The sequence below is a fragment of the Pholcus phalangioides genome, unplaced genomic scaffold, assembly GCF_987345545.1.
Source record: "Pholcus phalangioides strain wild (caught in Gottingen) unplaced genomic scaffold, Ppha-v1.0 ptg000003l_1, whole genome shotgun sequence".
Taxonomy (NCBI): Eukaryota; Metazoa; Arthropoda; class Arachnida; order Araneae; family Pholcidae; genus Pholcus; species Pholcus phalangioides.
In genome coordinates this window covers 44856694-44883757 of record NW_028301596.1, presented here as the reverse complement: position 1 = coordinate 44883757, position 27064 = coordinate 44856694, and the positions used below count along the sequence as shown (strand labels likewise).

General features: G+C 36.9%; 1 protein-coding gene across 4 annotated transcripts in view; it reads left to right on the top strand.

Annotated features, from left to right (window-relative positions):
• fuss (SKI family transcriptional corepressor fussel) overlaps nucleotides 1-27064 on the top strand; it is a 103953-nt gene that overhangs the window by 39447 nt on the left and 37442 nt on the right. For all 4 annotated transcript variants that reach the window (XM_089248662.1, XM_089248671.1, XM_089248655.1 and 1 more), the window contains exons 3-4: nucleotides 1931-2457; nucleotides 26067-26106. In XM_089248662.1, the coding sequence (XP_089104788.1) occupies nucleotides 1931-2457; nucleotides 26067-26106 (567 nt within the window). The remainder of the gene's footprint in view (nucleotides 1-1930; nucleotides 2458-26066; nucleotides 26107-27064) is intronic.

The following is a 27064-nucleotide window of genomic DNA, read 5'->3' as shown; positions in this document are numbered from 1 at the left end:
AACATAGAAACCATTATTAGTCTCATAATGTTAGTTTTCTTAACACGCACTAACATGTTCAAGTAAAACCAACATTAACATTCGGAATCACCCTCCTGGATCATAGTTATGTTCAGTTAATCAAGAAATGAATTGACGGATACTTACCAATACGAGCTTGAGATTATGCATAATCACCGATTTGAATATGATGAATTCTAGATTTATGAGCGAAAATTAGTAAATTAGATTCTGAAAAAAAAATTCGAGTTTGGAGGATTTTACTGTCCGTTATCGAGAGTATCCGCTAACGGGGAGTGAACATTAAAGTCCTATTCAAGGAGACCAGGGATCAGAAAAGTGTCCGTTAACGAGAGGTGTCCGGTAGGAGAGGTTCCGCTGCAATTTGCAAACTACCAAAAAAAAAAATTGATGTAATGAGTTTTTTGACCACGTATTTGCTACGTATATTCGGATATTCACCGGACGATAGAGGGTTGAAAATTTTGTTTTCGGAATTTCAAATACTTTATATCTCGCGGCACCCTTGCTCGATCTCGAAACACTTTCTTTGGCACCTAAATAAAAAATTCCGTGGCAGCCTGGTTTAGAATCACGGCCGTATTAATGAAAATTTTTATTTTTAAAAAAAAAAACATCTACAAAATACAGTCGAACTTGGTCAATTCGAAGTCCAAAGTCACTGGAAAAGAAGTTTGAATTATCCAATTCTACTTTGCGACTACTTTTCCTGTCACTTTTATTTAAAATGGTACTGGAGTGAACTTCAATAACACTTTTTTGTTATAAAGCGTCCCGAAATGACAAAAACAATAAATTTTGAACTACCTAGGTTATTTTTTTTATGGAAAAGTCATTTTTATATCAAATTTTAGGCAAAATTTACGTAATATTCCAAAGACGATTACGAAAAATTTTGTTAATGAAATTTTTTGTAATTTCCCCAGTACATTCAGCTAATAATGTTGCAGGTTATGAACCAAAATCTAAAGGATTGTATGATATGCCCATAAGTTACACTGGAAGATGTTTATGTACGTGTGAATTTTTTGAAATTTCATTCTACATTTCTCCTATAAAACACTATAATTAGACAAATATATGTGATATACCTTAGATTTTGTTTCGTAACCTCGGTGATATATATAGCAGAATATCATATTAAAATTTCGTAATGATCAATGAATAGAATTTTTAGAAAAATCGTGTTTCAAAACTCAAGTAAAATGTCAAAAATAACATTCTCCGTTAAACGCGTTTGAAGTCGTTATTTAAGCATCGTTATTTGTACGTAAAAACACAACACAAATTGGACGTAACTTCGGTTCTGAGCGTCATATAAACAAAAGAAGGCCTGTTTGGAAATCACAAAGAATGGGGCTTTCATAAAAAATGGGGAAAAACACAAACAAAAATCAATATTTTCTTCCAAAATGACGTTTTCAACGTAGTCGAATACCTTAATCTTTATCCCAAACCAAAAAAATGACTACAAATTCCAACTTAATCACCACCATTCTCATAAGATAGTATTTATAGTTATTAAAATTTCATCATCAATAAAGAAACTGTTTTCAAAATTTTAATAATTATAATAATCGATCTTAGCTAGATTCCACTGTCCTCGAATCAGCGTCACTGCAGAATTTCTTGACCACGCTCAAAGCCTGATTCACGGAAATATATATATAGTTACTGATATCATCAGTTACGAAAGGAAATATACTTTCATTAACGTGTCACAATCTGAATTTTAGAAATCTGAAATAAGTTGGCTTTTAGGAGGCGAGATATCTCGTCAATGCCGCTTAAATGGTTAAAAATGTTATAAATTGTAAAAAAAATTTAAGTGTAATTTATTTAAGTGCAGCAAGTGAGTGAAATAATTTATAGTTATTTTTATATTTTTATTCAAATTTGTTTGTGGCAGGGCGTCCTCTGTCATCAGCCAGCGAAGGAACGACCCGTTCGTTCCCGGATCCGGGAGAAGAGAGCACCGGGAGCCCCGGGAGAGCATCGCCGTCGGCTCACGCGTCGGCTTTCCGGCCGGTCGGGAGAGTCTGCGGCTCGAACGGAGGAGGAGGTGGCGGCGGCGGCGGCCGGGGCCCCCAAGCAGCCGCTCCGGCCGTTCACGCCGAAGCCGACACGGCCGTCGACACGACGACGACGTCGACGACGGACAACGACCACGGCTGTTACGACAGCAACAATCTGGGATACCCGTCGTGTTGCTCGGATGACCACCAGCAACGCGGTGGTGACACCAGCAGCAGCAGCAGCGAACACGACGAGGTCGACGTGACCGACGTCAGCAACGACGCCGAGGAGGTCACTTCTGGTCGGAGGCACGTCTCGTTACCGAGTCCCGACGAGGACCGTTCTGGGTCACCACCGGACCTCACTTCGGCCACACCTGATACCAGTGACCACTGCAACGACAAGATCAGCAGCAAACAGGTAATTGATTCATACATTTTTTTTTTTATGCATGTTTCTGAGTTTCCATTGTTGAAAACGCTTTTTAAGGCCGAAAAAATGCCAACTGCATTGTTGAATATTCATTGTTGACATTTTTGAGATACACTTCAATTATTTAAAATGAATTAATAAATACATTTAGTCGTTTTACGATCCGTATTCACTTCAAAAATAAACTTTGAATTCAAACTTGAAATTACGTAATCACTTACAGAAATACATTGTTAAAAACCATTGTTAGAATTTTTGAATCTCCACACAGAATTAAAATTAACTGACATTTATATTGATCTTTTTCATCCATATTTACTTCAAGAGACAATTTTTAATTCAAATTGAGCAATTTAAAACTTAAAAATCACTCACAGAAATACATTGTTGAGAATAAATTGTTGAAATTTTTGTGTTCTCCACTTAGGATTAAAATTAATTAATATTTGTCTTTTCTGTCCATATTTTCTTCGAAAGTCAACGTTGAATTCGAATTTAAGTGTGTTAAAACTTAAATAATCACTTCCAGAAATACATTGTTGGCATTTTTTTAGCGAGAGAGAGATCTACGCTAATTATTCAAACTAGATTACTGGTTACATTATTCTTTTCCGATCCATATTTACTTTAAAAGTTGACATCGAATTTTAGGAACTTGAAACTAATAACAATGATCTTGACTTTCGGAAATACATTGTTGATGTATTGTGGTTGGTTGATTAAAAAACTCGATTAATATAAGTCTTTCTGATTCATTTTCCCCTTAAGAAATCAAGTCAAATACAGTTCAAAAATTGTTGAGAATAAATTTCTTTACGAACCATATCCAAATGCATTGTTGACATTTTGAGTTCTTAATTTATGTCTAAAATAACATTCACGTCTTTCTGATCCACTTTTACCCCAAAAAAATTAGCTTTAAATTCATTTTAAAAGTTTAGTTCACAGTATTTAATTAGGAACTATATTCTTAACTTCCAGAAGTGCATTGCTCAAAATTCATTGTTGAAATTGTTTTTTAGCTCTAACAAAATTTAAAATATTATTACTGTATCCAACTAATTTTAATTTGATGGATCAACTTATAAATTCCATTTCAAAAATTTTAAAGTTCCCGAATAATGCATAGCTGAAACCACATTGTTTGATTAAATAACTGCCAAACACATTGTTTAGATACCATTGTTTACTTTTTGAAATTTTATATTGTTGTAGAAAGTAAATTTATAGTCATAACATTTTTTTAAATTCAATTTCTCTTAAAAAAAATCAACTTTAAGTATTTAATTTAAAAACTTTTAAATCCAATCAGTAACAACATTGTTGATTTCATACATTACTGAAAGTTCATTGTTGACATTTTTCCAATTCTCCATTAGTTAAAAACGCAATTGATATTGGTCTTTTTTGGAGCCTTTTATCATATCAAATCAACTTAATCGATGCTTTAAATTCAATTTCAAAAATTTTAAAATTGCTGATATTAATTATTTTTCATAAATTCTTTGTTTCTGTAAAAAATAGGTCAATATTTATTTACATAATAGCTTTTTCATTGCATTTTTATTGAAAAACCAACTCCAAATCCTATTCTATAACTTAAAATTTAACAATAGCAATAATTTACATCGGAATGTATTTTTAAAAACGCAATAATTTATTAATGAAATACATTGTTGGCAGTTTGGAGTAATTAATCCTAAAAAGAAATAAATTTATATTCGTAATAGCCTTTTCTAATTTTCAACTAAAAAATCGAATTTAATTAAATTTTGAAAAAACAACCTAATTTTTAACAATAAAATTCCCTTATTATTTTTGATGCCACTGTATTGTTCTACAAATCAAAAGTTGATAAATTTATTATTGTTAATTTTTCCCCCCAAATTATTGCAAAATATTATTTCAGTCTCATTTAAATTATTCTCACTCAAAAACACAATCAATTTGAAAATTCTTGATTTAATAATAACGATGATTTACGTCAGAATGAATTTTTGAAAACCTCATTGTTTAACTAAGCAAATATTAATTACATTGTCGAAAATGCATCTTTTGACCAACAAAATACCCATATGTATTACATTTGTTGTTTGGCATTTTTTTTGGCCAACTAAGATTCAGTAATAATTCAGGTTTAAATATTTAAGGGGGATTGGCGCACGCAAAAATTCTCCAAAAAAACACATTCATCAATTTTCCAATTTTTAAATACTATGAAATTTTATGTGTCTGTGTCCAAGTTTTTGTTGAACCTGCATTAAAAATATTTTTTAAATATTTTAATATAAACTGCTGGCAGGCATTACACATGCTAATGTTTTTCACAAAAATTCATTTTTCTCAAAACTAAGTTTTTTCTTAGGTAAGGAACTTTTTCTCCAACACCACTCAAATGTCTTGAACCTTTGTATGTCTCTCAACACTATGGTGTTACGTACTTTAACACGAGCTTTTAGGATTTTAATTGTTGGTTATTTTCTTCTCTAATTTCAACTTCATCAACACACACACACACATGCAACTTTTTCAAAAAGAATCACCAAAATTTACACATATTTTGTGCCATAAAATTTTTTTAAATAATATTAATGAAAAATCCTCGTGTTAAATCAAATGACACCATAGTGTTGAGAGAGACACGAAGTTTCAAGACATTTAAATGAGTGGTGTTCAGAAAAAATGCTCCTTATCTAAGAAAAAACTTAGTTTTGAGGCACCTAATGAAAAACATTAGCATGTGTAATACCTGCCAGCAGTTTATATTGAAATATTTTAAGTACTGGTAAATCAAAAACTTGTACACAGTTGGACGCAAAAAATTCCATAGTATTTAAAAATTGAAAAATTACAAAATGTGTTTTTTGGAAGATTTGCATGCACCAACCCCCCTTAAAATTAACATTACCGACCTATCGAAATTTTTGTTGAAAACTTATCGTTTAATCAACGGAAAGCAATATTATTTGACTAATCAAACGCGTTGACATTTTCTCATATAATATAGTCTTTTCCCATTCATTTCCACTAAAAAAATTTAAAATTTTAAATCGATTTCAAAAATTAATAATTCAACAAATATCTTCCTGATCTTTTGAAAAGTATTATTGGAAACAAACACATTGTTTCACCAACGAAATTCATTTGTTGAAAACACATTAATTGCCAGATGAATTGCTGAAAACGTATTGTTTGTCTCACACATTGCTGAAAACACATTAATTGACCCAAGAAATGCTTGTTAAAAATAATTACAGTGAAACTTCTCTTTTGCGGACACCGGCGGGTCAAAAAACAATTCGTCCATAAAACGGGGTGACCGTTGATCAGGGGGTTTGAAACGCATGCTTTTATTATACAAAAGGGGGAATTATTATTTGGCCGTAAAAGAGGGATGACCGCATCTGAGGGGTGTCGGTTAAGATGCGTTTTACTGTATTTTATTTCATCACCATTGGAAAAGTTCGAAAAATATTAATAATAGTCTTTCTCAATTCATTTTTACTTACGAAATCACTTTCAAAAATTTCATTTAAAAGTTTTTAAAATTTAATAATAATGAACCCATACATAATTGATATGAACTTTTTTTTCTAAATTAAAACAACATTTACTATGGTTTTAAATACACCAGAATTCACCGCAGGAACGTCTAAATTACATCCATTTGGAAATTTAGTAACAAAACAATATTAAGTAAATTTATAAAACTACAATACATCCAATTTTTTTCCTAAATTTCAAATATTAACTATATACGTATTAAATACCTTCATTTATACAGGAAATATAGCATATATTTATCCCGATTTTTATTTTTTTGACTTTACTGGCGGCGAACAGTTGATCCTTGAGGTATATTTCCAATTAGAAAATTTTTTCAAATAGCATGTACTATTCAGATATGTCATTCTTATTTCAAGGGGTTGTGTAGTTATTAAAAAATACCTTTTTATATCGTCCCCGTGTGCCCAAAACGCAATCAGACAGTTGGTGTCTCGTTTCTCCTGATGCCAACTAAAAAAATTCCACGTTTGTAAGTGTAATATTCACAGAGATATCTAATGCGGAAAATGGGGGAAATTTTGGTAAAAACAGCTCTAAATGCGGGAAAACCGTTTTACCCGCATTTAACGTTGTTTTTCCCCCCTAAATTTTCAATGAATCTTTTTTCCCAAATCTCAAAAAGATGTTGAAAAATGGTTTTTTAGTTTCGTTTTGAATTAATATCCAAAAGATGAAGCCAAAATTAAATATTAGCCATAGCCTAAAAGACATTAAAAATAAGTAATAGAATTTACAGAAATTAATTATTGGATAATTAATGTAATGAATTACAGAGTACAAAAATCTGAATTTTCTAACATGAATAATGTATTATCCAAGGGTGTGCGGGAAGGGAAAAAGGTACCACACACACATTATTCTAGGATCAACGGTTCGTCACTAAAATGTCCCTGTTTGCTATTCCCCCTGTATATGTATAGGGTGGGCAAAATGTCCGTAGAAACTTAAAAAAATGAATAAAAACCGGAAAAATAACAGAAATAAAAAAACGGTTTGCAGGGTTAGCATCGCTGTCACGGGAATTTTTTTGACAGGGGAAAAACTCAAACATCAGCCAATAGGTGGCGCTGGAACGAGCGAATTCGGTGGAAATATGCAAATGAGACCGTTATAAGAACTTGCGCTCCTAATCCACAATCAGTTCACCGTTGTAAACCGTGTATGTGGACCTGCTGCATTTGTGACTCTCCTGCAATGTGTTATCCTTGTGATGGTGGTCACGTGGAACACATAGTGCTGTACTAAACGATTTGGAGGCATTCTGGTCGTTATTAGCGTATCTTTTCTACGACTTGTCAGCGCCACCTATCGGATGTTTTTGAGTTATTTTTTTTCCTGTTTTATTTTATTAAAAAAATTCCCCGTGACGTAGCGATGCTAACCCTGCAAACCGTTTTTTTATTTCGGTTACTTTTCCGGTTTTTACGAATTTTTAAAGTTTCTACGGACTTTTTGCAAACCTTGTATATTCCATTTTATCTCATCGTTGCAAAAACTCCAAAAATACTCATAACCAGCTATAATACCCGGCGCTGCCCGGGTTTTCAATTACTGGCAGGATTAAAGAAGCGGCAAACCATTCAAACGAATAAACATATTTGAAACCCACAGTAAACCAAACGGGAACGATATAAAAAGTTTTTTGATAACCTTACAACCCCTTGAAACACTACCTCAAAGTAACCGTAACCAAAGTAAATATTCTAAAAGTGATTGTTGAGGCCCTCAAACCATTGTTGCGTGACAGTTTTCTGCCCATTTCGGGCACTTTCATTTACTCGGTACTGAGTAGGCACCCCGTGGATATAAGGTCCCATGGACAATGTCTGGATTGGTACATGTGTTAAGATGACCCTGGTTCTAAGGGCAGTTTTGCTAAAAATTGGTCAATTTTTCCCCCACTAAATTTTCACTTAAAAAAAACATATCTTTCCGCATCTACATTTTTCTCCACGGTTCTCTGTGACCTCCTTGAGCACCTGTCATGGCTCCCCCTTCATTTGATTTTCTGCTGTGGCTCCCTTAGAATATCCCAGGACCCCAAGGGGGGGGGAAGCATATGGCCCCGGTTGAGAACCACTGGCCTATATTACTTTCACGAAAAATGAAAGTTCTTTCGTTTTTGAATTCTAATTCAGTAAATTTAGAAAACTAAAATACAGTCGAATCACGTTTTAACGAATACCGTTATAGCGAACATCTTTCAGATATGAAACTATATATTTATATATGATAAATACAGATATAACGAACACCTTTCTAACCCCCAGATAAGTTTACATAGGAACAATACTATGTAACCCGGAATTTCTTTATAACGAAATTTCGTTACAACAAAGTGATTCTTCCAGTTTCTTGGAGTTCGTTATAACGGGATTCGACTGTATTCAATTAAACTCTAAATATCAAATATATATTCATTGAATGTCTTCATTTTCTGTATACAGCGAGAAATAACTTACATTTAATCCCTGATTTTTGTTTTTTTAACTTTAACAAAATTTCAATTTATAAACATTGTAAAAGCTCCGAAAGTATTCATATCTTTTCCAATTCATTTTTACTTACCAAATCAATTTCAAAAATTCACATAAAAATTTCTAAAATTTAATAATAACGAAACTAACAATTAATATAAAAAAATAATAATTTTCTAACTTTTAATAACATTTATTTCAGGTTTAAATATACCAGAATTCCCTGCAGCGCCTAAATCATCCAATCACATCCAAGAATTCAATCACAAAAAATGAAAGAATTCAGTAAATTTCTAAAACTATAAAATATCCAATTTATTATAATAAAAATGTATATTAATGAAATATATGCATATATATATATATATTTCATTTTATCATCATTGTAAAAAATAAAATCCAATAATAACGAAAATAATCATACTTAATATGGAAAAATAATTTTCTAAATCAAAATAACATTGATTAAGGGCTTTTAAATACATCAGGATCCACCTAAGCGTAAATTACATCCACGTAAAAATTTAGTCGCAAAACGAAATTCAGAGCAAATTTTAAAAAAACTCGAATATTCCAATTTAAATTTCCTTAAATTTCAAACATTAAATATATACTCATTAAATGCTTTCATTTATACAGTAAAAAAAAAAATAACGTATTTCATCCCATTTTTTTAAATTAAATTTTTTTTTTACAGAAATAACATCTACTAGATAAATATCCAAAAAAAATTACATAAATATTTGAAAGGCAGATTTTAAAACATCCAAATTACGCGGATCACTGACGCCTAATTCATCCAAGAAATGTATGAATTGCCGTTGATCAAATCAAATTTAAAATTTAATAACTCAGTTACAGCGTCTTGAATAAAAATAAAAGAGAGATAACAATTTAAAAGCGAGATAAAAACACACTCAAATCGAAAAAAAAAAATTAATTAATTATAACATCGGATTCTCTAATTAATAAACCTCTTCCCAAAAGATGATCACAATTTCACAGTAACGCCTTCGTAAAATCGAGAGATAACAAAGAGATACAAAAGTAAACGTTCAGTTATCTCACAAAAAAAAAAAAAAAAAATATGGAGGACAACAAGGAGATTAATGACTGTCTTATGATTGGTTCTCCTAGGGGGAGAGAAGGACTTTTTCGGAACTTTTTCAATTAATTCAACCACTTTTTTTTTGTTTTATCTCCGTTCTCTATGCAAATAATGTTGCACACCGAGGGGAGATAAGATAGAAAGAATAAGATTGGCTTTTATATATATATATATTTTTTTTTCTCGTGGATATATGGAGGGACCGAGAGCTTGAGGAATGATTGAGATATATCCTGGAGGTAATATATCAGGAACAACGTGAGATCCGGAGGAGGAAAAAGGAATAAAAAGAGATAGAGATAGCGACTTCATCAATACAAGGGACCCCCCCACTCCCAGAAAAGAAAAGATGTAAGACCATCTGCCAAAACCCAGAAGCAAAATGGTTGCATGGGAATGTTCTCCATCTTGACACGGATTCAAAACTTTTACTTTCCTCCGGGTCGGTTGCACAAGATTTCGAGTACTCTCAAGTGATTAAAGGAGATATAAGAGAAAAGATCTATCTTTTTTCTTGTGAGCAACCAAAAGATATTCCGAGAGTCCTATCTCCTGTCTCTCTCTCTCTGGGACTTATTCCGAGAAGGAAACGCAACAGATAATGTAATAGCCTCGACGCGCGACAATGAATGAATGATTTTTTAGTGTTTCTGACTTGCAATAGACGTAGGGATCGTGTGTCGGAAGAGAAATGGATTCCTTTGTGGGGATTGATTTTTAGCATTAAGATGTTGTGGATGTATTAGGAAAGATTGAAGTCTGGGTGGATGGATGTAAATGATTAGGTAGGTGAATACTCAGAGGTGGATTCATGGTTTTGCCGCCTGTAGGCTACGCAGCTTTTGCCGTCTTTTTCCCGTTCTAGTCTAATTTTCTTGACCATTCATCCTTCAAATTTGTAGCTCTGAGACATAACCCGCTCATTATAGCCCCACCCCTGTAAATACACCTCTGTCTCCATTTTTCCGTTACTCAGATGCTTGCACATCACCTTCTTAGTCGCTCACTCACTGGTCACTTGTTTTCTAAGTCATTCTTTTGGTTGCTCACTGACTTAGTCCCTCGCCTACAATGTTCTTTTAATGACGGGTTTTTTTTTTAGGAAACGTTATGAGCCGCATCAACTCTATTCACATTCATGTCCTTTACACGAAAAGTAATAATTAAAATTATACAGTGGGCATAGTAAACCGGTAAAAAGTTACATCGGTGTGCAGCATTGAAATAAACAATGCGTGGTATCATACCGAATTTCGTTCGCTCTGACGCTGCACACCGATTTCAAATGAATAAAGCAATTTTCAATTCAGAATTATGAGATAGTTTTGTTTTTATTTGATATGTGGCAGCAGGAGTCCAACACTTTTTCGTCTCGTGTATAATAAAGAATATTATGAAACCATCCAGTTCTTTATTATGGTAACACTGGAACAATCTTTATGCAAGACGGAGCTTCTTTCATGGCACATGAATGCATGATAATGGTGCCTCTCGATATAACGATGATCCCTCTACAACGATGGGGTTTTTTTTCTTGATACGTAAAATATCATTATGTCGAGGTTTTACTGTATTTGTATACAATTACCATTTCTTAATAACATCTGATAATATATATTTCAAATCAATATCTCGAAAATGTCAACTCCAGCTATAGCGACGCAATTTTACACAGTCCCTTCGATATCGTAGTAACAGAGTTATATGAGTATTTCTCAGTATGCATTTCTTAAATTTCGATATATTTCACTTATTAAAATATAACTTTAAAGAAGAAAACTTAATCGAATGAAATAGTGAGGGATGTGAAATCTGTTATAATAACGGCGTCTTACGGGGAGTATAATTTCAAAAGGAGTAACCGATTAAAGACGTTTCATTTATTTTATTTTTCCCCGAATAAAAGCATCGCAAAGAAAATTGATTAAAGACATTTTCCTCAAGGAAACTTCAAAGAACATTTTCGCAGCGCCAATACCAAAGTCTCGAGGAAAAATTTTATTTTAAAATTTTACGTATAAACCGGTTTTTCATGTCGACGCATCGCTTTTATTCATCGCGTCGTTTTAAATGAAAAAACATCAAAGGTTTTCTCATCCATACATTTTTTTTTTTTTGTCATTTCTTCTTTTTTTTCTTCAAAAGTTTGTTGTTCCACGTCGTCGATTCACATCATCATCACGTTAAATTCACTTACGTCTTCTTCTTATTCTTGTTCATTGACGACGACGACAACAACAAGCCGCCATTCGAACCCTAGACCGTGAATACATTTGGGAATTTAACACGCCCTTCACCAAACTCAAAAGAATTTAATTTCCCGAGACTTCCAAGCTTTTACCGATTGAAGAGAAACAACCCCCCCCCCCCCTTACATAGAGAAAGAGTGAGAGAAAATGGCTCTTGTGTATGTAGACACGTGTTTCATAGACTGGTGCCGACACATTTTAAGCAACGCTCTTCATCCTTCACTCAATCAATGCTCAATCGACTGAATAAAAGAGAGGAAAATCCTCTTTTCGCATGTTTGGTATATATATGTGTGTGTGTGTGTGTATAAATGCGACGACTCAGAGTCGGTATATTCCCGAGTGAAGTAAATTCTAGGACAGTCGTGTGTGTATACTAAGAACCATGGGTAAAAGGAGGGCCGCCTCTCTCCTGCTTGCGAGTGTGCCTCATCAGAAAATCCAACCGACCACCGCCGCCAACCACTGACGACTCTCCATTGACTAGATAGAGATAGATCCGAGTGAATTGACGATGGAGGGAAAATATTTGTGTTACAGCCCGGCAGAACAGTAAACTTCGACTGGGAAATTCTAACGAAAAGCTTTTCAGCATCAGTAATTGCTTATTCCGTGGATCTGCCAACACCGTGGGTGGAGTGCAACAGCTTGTGCCCATCCGCATCCCTCTTTATACGTATGTACGTATGTCTGATTTTCGGTCTGGTGCAACGGCTTCCTTTTAAGAGTCTTCGGGCTTTGGCAGCGTCTTGTTTGAGAGATGGAGAAAAAAATTATTTTTATTCTGGAATTTTTTTTACGGGAACTCAGCCACGGGAACCCTGAAATAGTACTCGGGGTTTCATCGAGCCGAATCTTACGTAAAGTCCATTTTTTACTACTACTAAAACAGACATGCCCCTCGTCCATATTAATCTGGGGATCATCTAATGAATTAGTGCACGTTGGAATGTTCATGTACGTATTGTGAATGTAACGTAAAGTTTGTTTCCGTGGCAATAATTGTTATGTGGCAATTTTTTTTTTACTGAAGATTTTAACAGCTGGCTGATGCGAAGGTGAATTCAGGAAAGAAAATTGAACTGCCTCTACGGGAAAATGAAACTACGTCCTCACCCTTGTCGGGCAAGCGCGCTAGACTTCCTTCCAGACCAACCGTAGCCCCGCTCTGTTCCCCTAGGGGATATAAGCTGGTTCGCGTCTCAGGAGAACGCTAGACTAGACTCCAACGCTACAGAAGTAACTAACTTCTTTCCTTAGAGCAGTTGAGTTAAGCCTCCTCCATTCATCAAGTCGTGCCGGGCTTGCCGGCCGGCCGTGAGGCCAGACAAGTGGGACTTTGTTCTTTCGTTGGAGGCTCTCAGTTGGCCCTCTGGGTGTCTCGTACTGCGTCTTCAAGTCATACGGAGATTGTTGGCCGGCCCTAAGGCCCCAATGCGGCTTTGGGCCAAATATGAAATATGAGCGTCAGGAATCTTCTTCCAAAAGTAGGCCAGTTCCTAGTTTCCCCATTGGTTTCGTCGAAAAAAAAAGGCCCAAAAGTTCAAAAGAAAACACATTCATCTCACTTATAAAATCATAGCCGATTTACGGTACGCGACCACACATGGGGGCACGCGCGTGGAATCGAGTAATCAGATCATGCTACTGAGAAACCGGGGCTGTTGGCCAATCCTTATTCTGTTGACCGGGTTCAAATCGGGTTCTGTTGGCCAATCCTGACACAAACCGGGATTAACGCAAATTCACTGATACGCTTGCGTACTCTTGAAAATGGGTAAGACGCTCACCTATTCCTGAACATGCATATGGTTATTACCTCTGGACATGCGTCGGACGCTTGTGCACCCCCTTGAAATGCATAAGGGGCAATATTATATACACTGAACATGCGTTATATGCATGCGTATCCTAGAAATAAGTAGGAGTCAGATATGTCATTCATTTCACTAGGGGCCGTATATATATCGATATACAAAATTTAATTTTTACATGATTCCTCCTGTCCTTTAACATTCAATTAGAAAGATGTTGACCGATCTCTGTCTCTCTTCTGATCCCAACAAAAAAAATTCTACGTTCCTAAGTGCAATATTCACCGAAGTATTCGAATTCCAAAAACGGAAGAAGTTTGGGGAAAAACAGCTGTAAATGCGGAAAAACCGTTTCACCCGCATTTAACGCTTTTTTCCCCCAAAATTTCCTTGGTTTTTTGAATTCGAATATCTCAGTTAATATTGCACTTATAAATGTAGAATGTTTTTGTTGGGAGCAGAAGAGAGAGAGAGAGAGAGAGAGAGAGAGAGAGACAGGCCAACATCTTTCTAATTGGAAGTTAGAGAACAGGGGGCCCATGTAAAAGTTAAATCTTGTATCTCGACATATATGTTATTTGGGTACATTTTCTAACTGGAAGTATGCTTCTGTAACCAACGGTTCAAGAGATAAAGGGTGTCTAAAGACTTAACTTCACACACCCTGTATTCTTAATCAGGGTGATATTGGTTTTAAAATTTGGTACTTACCTAAACTGAAACATGTACTGGATTCGTTGTACGAACGAAATTTTAACAAAAAAAAAAAAACATGTATTTAACGGAGTTATGAAAACAGCACTGCTGCAACCTAGCGGTGAATATCAGAACACTATTGAAGGTGGAAATTGTCTAACTAGTGCTACGGCATGGCGGAATCGCTGCATAAGATGCGAACCTGAAGCAATCAGCTTGTAGCAAGCATGTTTAAATTCATTTTTGTTTCTGTTTTAGGACAAAGTAACACCCCGCACACACACACACGTAGCCAAAGTGTATCCCGCGTTTACGGTACTTCACTTGTTTTTCCCCCCGCCATTACTGCTTATTTTTCGTGTCAGTTCCTAGCCCCTGTTCTAGATTGACCTTAAAGCATTTTGTGGGGGAAAAAAATTGGACGAGACTATACATAACAAAAATTCATGAGGTAAAGGAAGTATGTACTGAAAAATGAAAGGAGTAGGCTACAGGACGGAACAATAAACTTTTTTTCTATCCCATTCCCTGCCACTGGACGAGTCCTCATACGTACCAGCAGCGGCCACATTGTTAAAATCTAACCTTGGCTGATATTAGGAGCCATTACTTACAAGCGCCGCCTCGTATTCCCTAGGGGTAATCGTAAGGGGTAAAATAGTCTCCCCCCCCCACCCGGACAGAGAAGTTCGTTTAAATTTTGCTTCTATATTAATATTTATTTAAGAATTCCCACTCCAAAGATGATGCCGAGAGAACGCGAATCTTTGTCCCGGAGTAGATGGAGTCGGGAGTCGAGTATACACGTGTGTACCATGTCTAATACTCCTGAACATGGATACATACACTTGTTCTCGGTGATTCCGGAATCACCCACTCATCCTCATAGATACAGCATTGTACTATTATGGGAGTGTGAGGGTAAAAGGAGAGAGAGAGGGAGAGATGTGAGGTTGGGAATACGATGATTCCCCCTTGGTAATCTCCCGAGGGGGATTCTCGGATTCCCATCTCTCTCGTGTGCGGATATTTCCTTTTCCGGGGATTTTCACGCAAACAAAACGGTGGATGAAAGCCAAAATTTTAATGGCATTTAATCATTAGGAAGCTCTTTTACCGATTCCTGCCGACAATCGCGATATAAAGTACACAAGGTTGGGAATGAATTCGAGAATCCTTCATTTGCTCAGGTTAATCACCATGGACATGCTCGATTTCCACTTGCGTGGTTATGATGTTTTAACATGGATATAATCTTGAAACGTATCAGTATCAAGACTAGGGTATGCAAATCATTTTGTGTAGAAAATACACAATCTCCCCTGATGAAATTCAGAACCGATTGGTAATAATACATTCATGTTTACATGAATGTTTATGAAGACTGGTATATCCTATCCAGTTTTTCATGCCCAGAGAAAGTTGGTGTTGTGCTGGGTTTCTAAAAATACATACTTATATTTACAGATGGATCCCAAAATTTTTCATGCTGCGAAGGAACCTGGTGTTACGGGGTATCTAAAGCCGTATGTTTATGAAGGCTGGTGGATCGCATAAACCAGTTTCTGATGACTTTAGATATTAGGCGGTCCAGAATATTTGTGGAGACATGAATCTCATAAACTAGTTTTTTATTCTTAGGAGGAAGTTAGTTGTCCTGGGTATCTAAAAACATGTATACCTATAAGGACTGTTGGATGCCAAAACCAATTTTTCATGCTTCGGAGAAGCTAGTGGTACGGGTTATCTGAAGCTGAATGTTTATGAACACTTGAGGATCCCATAAACTCGTTTTTCCTACCTTGAAGTAGTTAGTAGTCTAACTCTAATGTAGTGTTTCCTAAAGTGGGCAATATGGCCCCTGCTGGGCGATGGAATCGTCCAGGTCGGAGATAGAAGCTACGGGTATAACATGGGATCCTATGGGTGTGCTTCAGTTGAGGGCGATGATAGCCAGAAATCATCGATTTGATAAAAAATATTACCCTTTACATTATGAGTAGAAGCGTTTTGCCAGCATCGGAAAGATAGTCGCAGTTTGGAAAGACTAATATTCCAAAATCCCAATTTCGAAGTGCATGGGGCCGCAACCGCAATCATCTACGACTAGCGTAACGAACACTCAGGGGAACTTTCATTGGTAGATTGACCGGTGAATTACGTTATTTTTAAAATCCCACGCAGCCGAAGTGCACAACTTCTGGCCCGCAAAAGATGTTCGTAAAAAAAAAAACGAGAAAACCTCGCGCGATAAAAGTGAAGCTTCTAGGTTTGACATGACTATACACTTTCACGTAAATAAATTCAATTTAATTTTGATTATTTAAAATTTAATTTAGAAATTTTAAATAAGATTGATCTTGTTGACCCCTTATCATCCTCAAATCTTACTCTCTTCCCGAACTTGACCCACTTGATCTAATTGACCTCTTACACCCCAAGACATCGTCCACCCCGTAGAAGTCCAACGAGTTCGGCGTCATATGGAATCACAATTGAACCCCTATAAATCCCTTGTATGGCAGATTTGACTGTTGGCAACCCTCAATTGTGGTGGGCTTCCCCCTCCCCCGCTTCATCACAACCCATCTACTTCTCGGAACTTCATTACACAATTAGTTATTCTACGGAACGGGTTTTGAGGGGGAAAAAGAAAGTGTTTCACTTTTTGTGATGAATTTTCTTTCCCCTCACACAAAAATGCACTCTCCTAGCTAAAGAAGTTTCACTTCAAAAAAATCATCATTGTTTGTGATCCAAAGCATTAACTATTCCGACTCGCAGACTTAAAACATTCAAGGCTCAAATCTGATAGTATTTTGCTCATTTTTTGAGCATCGTAATATGTTCACAATGAAATTTGATTTTTTTATGATTTTTCAAAAATTGAGTTTTTAGAAATTTTATCCCGATTTTCTATTTGGATTTCTTTTCCCCTGACCATGAACGGAAATAATTTTTCTAAAAATAGGATGCCATGTTTTGTCACATGGCATATGAGGTTTGCCAAAATTATAGTTTTTAATTATTTTGATTTAATCAAGTTAATGCATTTATATTAATTACAAAATTTATTGTGATTTGAAATTTACATTAATCAAACAGAAAAGCATGTTCAACCAATATCCAAATTTTTCGAAACTTCGAAGATATGTTATTTAAGTAGACAGTTATCACATACATGTATATGAAAAAATTATGCAAATTGTTCTCGAACTGTACGAGCTGTCAAAAATGAGCTAAGGGACATAGAGGGACAAAATTCTGTTTTGAGATATCGTGCATTTTTGGGCAGGGTGCACACTGCGCCACTTCTAACGAATTAGTACATGTTGGAATGTCCGTGTGCTTTTTTGTGAACCAAACTTGAAGTTTGTTTCTGTGCAATGCTTTTAATAGTGCTGCCATCTATTTTTCGAAGAATGAGTGAAGTTTAGTTATTGAATATTTGGACTGTTGTAGGCCTGTTGCTCTCTGTGGCAAGACTTTTTTTTTTCAAGGGAAGATCGGCCCGTACTGGCGTAATACTGCAAACGATGCAGCATGTAAGGCGAATTGGTTAGAAAACCTGAAATTTTCAGGTTTTTAACCAATGCCATGCTACTACTACTACTACTAAACCATACATGCACCACATTCCTCTGCGGAACTTCCAACGAATTAGTACATTATTGGAAGGTGCGTGTACGTGTTGTGAACCTAAGAGAAGTTTGTTTCTGTGTAAAGCTTGTTATATATGTTTAGTGCTGCCACCTGCCATCAATTTTTCTAACTATGAGGGAAGTGTAGTGAACGAATAACTGTATCGTTGTAGGCCTGTTGCTCTCTGTGTCGAGACTTTTTAACGGGGAGATCGGCTCGCATTCGCACCCTATCCCACACTGCATCCCTTGTAGTAGCGCACCAGTGTGGAAATCGCTTTAAAGATTCAACTTGCAAGGACAACTGAACGGGAATCAATTACAGTAGGTTGGGTATTAGCGAAATTGTTGTTGTTTTGCAACATTGAACCATTTCTCACCGTTCTTCGTAACGTGCATATCTCAAAAAAGCGCAATTTCCTGAGTCGTGGGCCTCCTTGAACTGGGCCGTCGATTTACAGATCGAATCGAATTTTCATTCCAACAACAATCATGTCGAACATTAGCAATTTCATAATTATCCCTCATCGCTAATGAACTGATGATATAAATGAATAGATAGCTACCATTTTTCCAGGATATGAGCGAGTAGCCCAACGAGTTCTTCTCTTAAAAGAGCCACGATACGTATCATAATGTACGGGAATCGCTTTTCCGACTCCATTCATTTCGCGGGCGAATATTTTCCAGCTCAGAAAATCTGAAACGTTGACAAAACGCAATTCCCGACGAGCAATTAACATGTGCGTTTTGTCGACACTTTACACACACAACCAGCGTTTTCCCTAATTTATGCTAAAATCACTTCACAATGGACCTTCTCTCTCAGTTCGCGCGGACATTGTGATGCGATTCCGAATGAATCCGGATGGGAATTGAATGGCTGAAAAGCGGAATATATATAACGTGCTTTGATGGGATTTAATCAGTTGATTAGATGAAAGCGGGGGGGACCTAACCCTCCTGTCTCACTCTCTATACCATTCCTTGTTGCGTGCGTGTGTGTCTACACCACTGGTGTGAGGGAGGCTGGATGGACTAAAGCCTCGCCAATGAACAACATTCTAATCGCCATTGGGATACGACAGTGCCTTCAAAACCCTCTTTTCTCCACCTCCTCCTCTTCTGTGACGAGGGTAAACATGTGCTGACTGACTCAATAGCCCAGCAAATCGTTTCGAATTAAGGGTTGCTTCACATGTAACAGAGGGTGGACAGAGAGAGCATGCCGGGATATGATGGATTCTTCTCGCCCCTATTTGCCTCTCTCCTGACCCTCTCGATTATTTGAGATAGGCTTCGCATGTCGAAGAGCTCTGGATATTATATATATATATATATCCATCTATCCTGGGTGACGCGCAATAAAACAGTTCTATGATGGTGACGACCACCGCCGCTGGAGAGTTGAGGCTCCCATTCCTCTATTATACGGTGGTATTGATTTACGAAGCCGAAACTATTGTTCGGTGCAGCCCAGGTAGGTTGGCGGATCAGAAGCTTCTCGATTCATGTAATGGTGAATACGTAAAGCCGTGCGAGGGAATATGTACTGGGAGAAAATTTTTGATAACACGCTTGTGCGTGCGATGGTAATGTAACTATTGATTGTATAGAAACCTCATTGACATGGAGAGTATATATTTCACGGTAAACGTGTGATAAATTCGGTTATTATGACAAAATCTTTGACAATTTTGCCAAGTTTGATAATTTTCCCAAATTCATCGTTGTTTCCCCGATGATTATGCATAATACCCAAGCGTCGTTGGTAAACATGATAAATCTTACTAAATCCATCACGTTTCGGTTATTATGCTTAATCGGCATTTTGCCATTAGTACACACGATAAGTCATTCCCATTGCCGTTATAAAGGCGCGTATACAGTATCGCGCGGATCATGCAATGAAAGCATTCGCAATTGGTTGTTCAGTAATTTGTACGTTGTATTTGTACGGTACTACAATTCTTGAGCTGTTTTCACTGGACCCACCTGGAATCGGTTTTTTAAGCCAGGTTTTCCTAGAAGCAGGTTTCTACATCGCCTGCAGTGTGAAAACTCTGATTGCTCAAAATAACCTGAATTTCCAGTTTTTAACCAATCAGCGTTTTCACGCTGCACACTGCGCAGATATCCTACTCCTAGGAAAACCCGGCTTTAAGATCGTGCGTTGCAAGTTCGGCGCGGTAGTATATACGCGCCTTAAGATTCATTATTTAGATGACCGTACGTTGAACCGGAATAAAAGAACTCTGATTTAAAAATCAACTCTGCAGTGGTTTCGGGCATGTATTGGTTTAAGTTACATGTACAACAGGACACATGTGCATTTTCGGTGATTTTTTTTTAGCCCTGGGTCACTACTGGGTCACCCTAATACAATTTACTCAAAAAATCAATTCAATAAGCAAAAACGACCTGGCTTCTGGGTAAGGAAGTGTGTGTGTGTGGGGGGGGGGGAGGACGTTGGAAAAGATAAGAGTGCCAAGAGAGAGTGAAAATAATTCAAAAGCGCCCATTTCTGGGGGGGGGGGAGATAATATACATTATTGTACAGTGTACTTATCTTTCTTGTACTGTGCTTTTACTTGTTTAAGTGTGTACAACGAGTTCAGAACCACCCTGTATACACGAGACCAAGTAAAAAGGAAGACTAAGAAAGAGACTGAATTCCCGCAATGATTTTTATTTAAGAACATGGCATTTTCTTACACATTTTTAGATATTTGAAATAGTCTTTAAGGAGACATGACGTTCAAAAGAAAATTTCTTATTATTCTATATTTCTTGCTAAAAATGCTTTTTAATGACATTTCAGTATCAATATAATAACAATTTTAAGTTTCTTAGTTTAAAAAAGGCGAATCAACAAACTTGGCGCCTTATTTATACACCAAAAGGCGTCAAATTGGAACGGTCATTTTTCAGTCATTTTTTTGTCCCCTGCGTCTCAAATTTCACTGAAAAAAATCATAATTTTTTTTATTTTGCTCTCTAGGCATATATCAATAATTTGTATGCCGCTGTGGTGGTCGAGTGGTTATAGTGCCGGACTCGAGATGCGAGGATCCGGGTTCGAACCCCACAGTGGTGGTCGGCTGAAGTTGGTTTTCTGTGGTTCCCAACTTCAAGGCGCAAATGCGAGCCGATCTCCCCGTTAAAAAGTCTCGCCACAGAGAGCAACAGTCCTACAACGGTAAATCATTCAACCATAACACTTCACTCATAGTTAGTAAAACTGGGGGCAGATGACAGCGCTACACATAACAAGCATTACACAGAAACAAACTTTACGTCAGGTTGCACTACACGTACACGCACATTCCCGCATGTACCGATTCGTTGGGGGGGTTCCGCGGGGGGGGGGTGCATGTGTGGTGTAGCAGTAGTAGGTAGAGGCACGGGGATCCATGACGTTCTTAAGTCAGCCACCTCGTTGGGCAATTTGCCTGTTGTGGCGTTGTATTTGTATTTTCACTGTGTGATTTCATTTTGATGATAATTTTGGCAAAAAAAAGTTGAAAATGATGAAAAATTTGCAATTTTTGTGCCATAAAAAACAGGTGCATATGTATTTTTTTCATTAATGGTTTATCATAATACAAAATTCAAGGTACAATCCATTGATATGTGCCTACAGAGAAAAATAAAAAAAAAAATTTGAGAGGCAGGGGACAAAAAAATGACCGTTCCAATTTGACACTTTTTGGTGTATAAATAAGGCGCCAAGCTTGCTAAAATGCATTTTTTAAACTAAGAAACCTGAAATTGTTATAATATTGATACTGAAATGTCATTAAAGCATTTTTTTAGCAAGAAATATAAAGTAATAAGCAATTTTCATTTTTTTTTTTGAACGTCATTAATCTTTGCTAGAAATTTTCTTCATTTACTCACCATAACCATTGATTTGTCGATCCGGAAATGATGGCTAATAATGTATTTTAAGCATAATGTACAAAAAACATTCACAAAAGGATACAATTCAACATCTCATAGGGAGAATAAGTAAACGCTTTTATTCTTCTCCCGTGTCCATTACCATTTCTGGCAATTGCCGCGGTCGTTTCTATAGCCACTTCTAGTCTCCTCAGTATGTTAAAGGACAAAAAACCCTCAACCAAAATGGTATACCGACATTAAACAAATACACAAAGGATCGTCACAAAACGACCTCTCAATACGCTCAATACAACGGCAGAGCTTGTTAAACGTTCTTCGGGATCCCGAACTGTAAGAGCAGCCTCGTGCCATGGATAGACTAAATACACTTACTTATAATAGATTCGTCACGCGAAGAGAAAATCATTCACGGTATGGTGTAATCATGGCCTCCGTACCATGGGATGATATACGCGACTCCCTCTATAGGCCAAGATTTTTCACGGTTATCCATTTAACACTAGAACTATCTCGTGGTCATTTTCTGACCGCTTTTTTCCAAACTCTGGTCGCCCCCCCCCCATTTACAACTCTATTTTCCAAAATTTCAAAATTTTCCTCCGTGATTTTTTTCCAAAATTTGCCGAAAATTGTCATTTGAAGCAAAACCAAAAAAAAAAAAAACAAATTTCAGTCATTCCGTTGATTTTTTTAAAACTTCTTTTACCTGAAGAACTACCGAGAGGAGTGATTTTGATAGGAGTTGAAAATTTCGTTGCTTAAACCAGGTTTTAAATACAGTTGAATCCCGTTTTAACGAATACCGTTATAGCGAAAATCTCGTTTTAACACGTTTCTGATCCCCCAAATCAGTTTACGTAGGAACAATGCTAGTTAACCTGCAATTTCTTTATAATGAAATTTCGTTATAACGAAGTGATTCCTCCGGGCTCTTGGCATTCGTTATAACGGGATACAACTGTATACAGTGGAACCTCTCCTAACGGACAATCCCCGATAACGGATACTTTTCTGATTCCCGGTCAAGTGGAATAACGCTTTAATGTATTTCACTCCCCGTTAGCGGACAGTAAAATTAGGAAAACTCTAATTTATTAATTTTTGGTCATAAACCGGGAATTTATCACTTCCTACAAGATTACGTTCAACAGTCGTGTTGGTAAATATGCTAAATTTTCAATTAATTACTTAATTAACTGAATGGCCTAGGATGTGTGGATTTGAATGGCAATATTAGGTTGGTTTGTTGATGCCTTGTGATAGATAAACATTACAACAAGATAATGTAACTTTATAAGACTAATGTGTTGTAGTGTTGTCTAAAGCAAAGGATGTTTAGTGGTGTCACCAGTTTCGATACCCGGTTCGTCCTTGTCAGAAACTTTCCTGACGCGGAAATACAACAGAGACGGTGACGTGGCCACGGAAAAGATTGCTGCGGCAGGGGTTAGCGCACCAACCTCTCCGTGAGCATGAAAATAAAAATGGCTGCCGTTCGGAATCGGCAATAAATTGCAGTTCCCGGGTCTAATTAGCCCTCGTGCGCAGAAAATGACCGTGGCGTGAAAATGGTGTGGCAAAAATGATCAAATTAACAAAAAAAATAACTCATTCACGGTAACACAATTTTACGATTAGCAGAGAAAGAATGCACTACATCTCTTCAGTAATATGGCATTTTTTTGCGGAATGATTAAGATAAAATGAAAATTATCATGAAAGTTTTCATGATAAAGAAAAACCACACGCACACACAAACTATTTCAGGAAATAATGGTGCACTCTGGAAAGAAACAGTGAAAAACTTTTAAGCATGTACTGTAATTAAGAAATGTATGAAGATTATATATTATAGATTATGAAGAAATGTTATTGCCATGCTAATATTAACAAATAAATAATCATAACGAATGATATCAAACGCAAAGCAATAATGAAACGAGCATAAAATCATCTCCACAACGTTTGAGAAAGTACACGCTGACATCTCTCACGTCCGTTGGAGTTTTTCTTCTCATAGGAATTTTACTCATCATTGAGGCGGTTTGGTAATGCAGTCGAATCCTGTTATAACGAACATCAAGAGACCGGAGGAATCACTTCGTTAAATCGAAATTTCGTTATAAAGGAATTCCAGGTTACCTAGCATTGTTCCTATGCAAACTTATTTGGGAGATTACAGAAAAGTGTTCGTTAAAACGAAATTTTCGCTATAACGGTATTCGTTAAAACTGGATTCGATTGTATATATGCTAATATACAGTGTGTGTGTGTGTGTGTGTGTCCTGTAAGTGCTAATGTGGCCGTTAACTCACCAATCGGCCGTATGATTCCAATTTAAGAAATGTTCATAAGGCATTCAAAAATTACCAGTTTTCAAAGTGTGTCTGGACTGTATATTTTTATACTGTCCCCCCCGTCCTCTAACCTCCACCTAGAAAGTTTTTGCCCTGTATCTTCTGAGGCCAACACAAAAAATTCCATGTTTCTAGGTGCAATATACGCTGAGATATTTGAATTAAAAAATTGGAGAAAAGTAGTGAAAGAGCAGCAAAAACGAATGAGGGAAACGCTCCTTTCCTTACATTTTTATCCTGTCCTCTCCCAACTTTTCTTAGATTTGTGAATTCAAATATCTCAACGGATATCGCAGTTAGAAACTTGGAAATTTTGTAGAGGCAGGGCAACAACTTTTTAATTCTAAGTTAGGGGACAGTATAAAAATTAATATTTTTTTACTTTGTTAAATACTGCATTTTCACTGTCAAAACTGGTACGGGGTAGTTTTTGAACGGATTTTTGAAATTTAAACTGTATCTCTACGAAGGACGTTTGATGAGATAAAGGCAGCACTTACACGACAGACACACTGTACATTATTGTACGCTAATACTTTATACAATATAGTTCATAACATTATTTTTTAATATTTTAACGGTTAAGTAGTTGATATTTCAGCGTAAAATATCGAAATGAAAAGTAAAAATAATTTTGGCTAGGTTTGCGGGTCAAATACCCCCACTGTGTGCCTTTCGAAATTTTTTCATGCCCAGGGCCGGCCGGCAATAGATTTTCCCAGCCTTCCCAGCCCTTGGATGTGAACTGGATAACGTACCGGAATGCAATGAGAATGGTTCGCACAAGCGTCGGAGGTCTTCGTGGACGCCGCTGCGGTGGTCGAGTGGTCATAGTGACGGACTCACATCGCGAGGATCCGTGTTCGAACCCCACCGTCACCACAGAGGTGGTCGGCTGAAGTTGGTTTCCTGTGGGTCCCAACTTCGAGGCGCATATGCGAGCCGAATTAAAAAGTCTCGCCACAGAGAGCAACAGGCCTACAACGATAAATCATTACAATTCACTCATAGTTAGAAAAAACTGGTGGCAGATGGCAGCACTATACACATAACAAGCACTACAAAGAAACAAACTTCACCGTCAGGTTTCACTACACGCACATTCCAACATTTACCAATTCGTTAGAAGTTCCGCAGAGCAATATGGAACGAGGTGCATGTCTGGTTTAGTAGTAGCAGTAGGTCTTTGTGGCACTTCAAATCTGTATATTTTCTCCATTTATGATGATTTGTACAGTAACTAATACTGTGTCTGAGTCGTGTCCGGAAAATTCACCGACAACAGTTCGATGCGAGTCAGTTAGCATGGGAGTGGGCGATTGAATTAGTGAGAGAGGAGTGAGTGAGTGACCTACTGAGTATGTAAGTGACCTAGTAATTGAATGAGTGAGTGACCTAGTGAGTATGTGAGTGAGGGAGTGAGTGAATTAGTTCGTTTTAACCTAGTAGTATCACAAATGATTGATTCACTCCCTCACTTACTCGCTCATGGACTCAGTAGCTCGCTCGCTCACTCAATCAATCACTCACTCGCACAATCCCTCGTTCACTGACTCATTAACTCAATCGCTCACTTCCTCGCTTTCTGACTCGCATCGAACTGTTGTCGGTGAATTTTCCTAGCGGGGAATTTTTCAGCGGTGAATTGCATAGCGGTGAATTGTTGTCGGTGAATTTTCCGGCTGTGAATTTCCGTAAACCGTCTGAGTTGTATGGGATTACGATATGTTTTTTTGGTACGAAATTCCGAACTGAACGTCTTTTTCCTATTTCTTTCCGTAGGAGAAAATTGATGACGAAGAGCTGATGAATAACCAAACCGGTGAGTTAAGTTAATTAATTTTCCTCATTTCTCAATAAATCCAATCATGTTGTTAATAAATTATTCACCCGTTAGATTTACTTTATTACCCACTAGCAAAAATACCCGGCGCTTCCCGGGTTTTCTTCAATTATTGGGAGGATTGGAAAAGTGACAAAAACCATTATGAAGGAATAAACTGTTATAATGGCAGCATTAAAGATGTGACAAACCATTGTAAAGACATATATACATGTCTGAAACGCATTGTTAGAGAATCACGATAACCAAAGTAAACATTCTGATTGTTGAGGCACAGGAACCATTGTTGCCCGGCATTGTTTTTGCCCGTTTCGAGCATGTGTCCAGCTCTCACGAACTTTTAAAGTAGCCGTTGGAGTCGGGTCCCGTTTGGTATATATGCAAAATTTGGCGACGATCGGTCAAAAACTACAGATTTGTATAAACAACAGACATGCATTCACATTTATATATAAGATACACCATCAAGGTCTATTACTACCAGAGGCAATTTTACCACTATTTGACTACCGAATAGGCGGCCGCAGGTAACAAATTGGGTCAAGTTTCTCTCGGCTAACCGTTCACTTACAAGATAGATGGTAGCACCCACTACCATTTTATTCAGATGGGGAGACAGAGACAGAGAATCCGCGTAGTTATGTCCGAGACCGACGGTGCACGCCAGGGTTGGGCAAATCGATTGTCCGACATGCCCGGGGCATGTAAAAATTTCGACCGGACATTGTATTTTCTTTTTCTTGACCATAAGCCCGATGCAGACATGAAAAATAACAGAAAACACTTCGTTTGTTGAATTTTTTCATCGACGATGATGCAAGTGGGTTCTTACACAAATCGTGAAATTCCCGGAACCCCCTTGCAACATGAATCGATAAGCTCGATCAGGGTATCGATGGGATTGTTAGAAAATACTCAGATGACATGAAGCTAATGG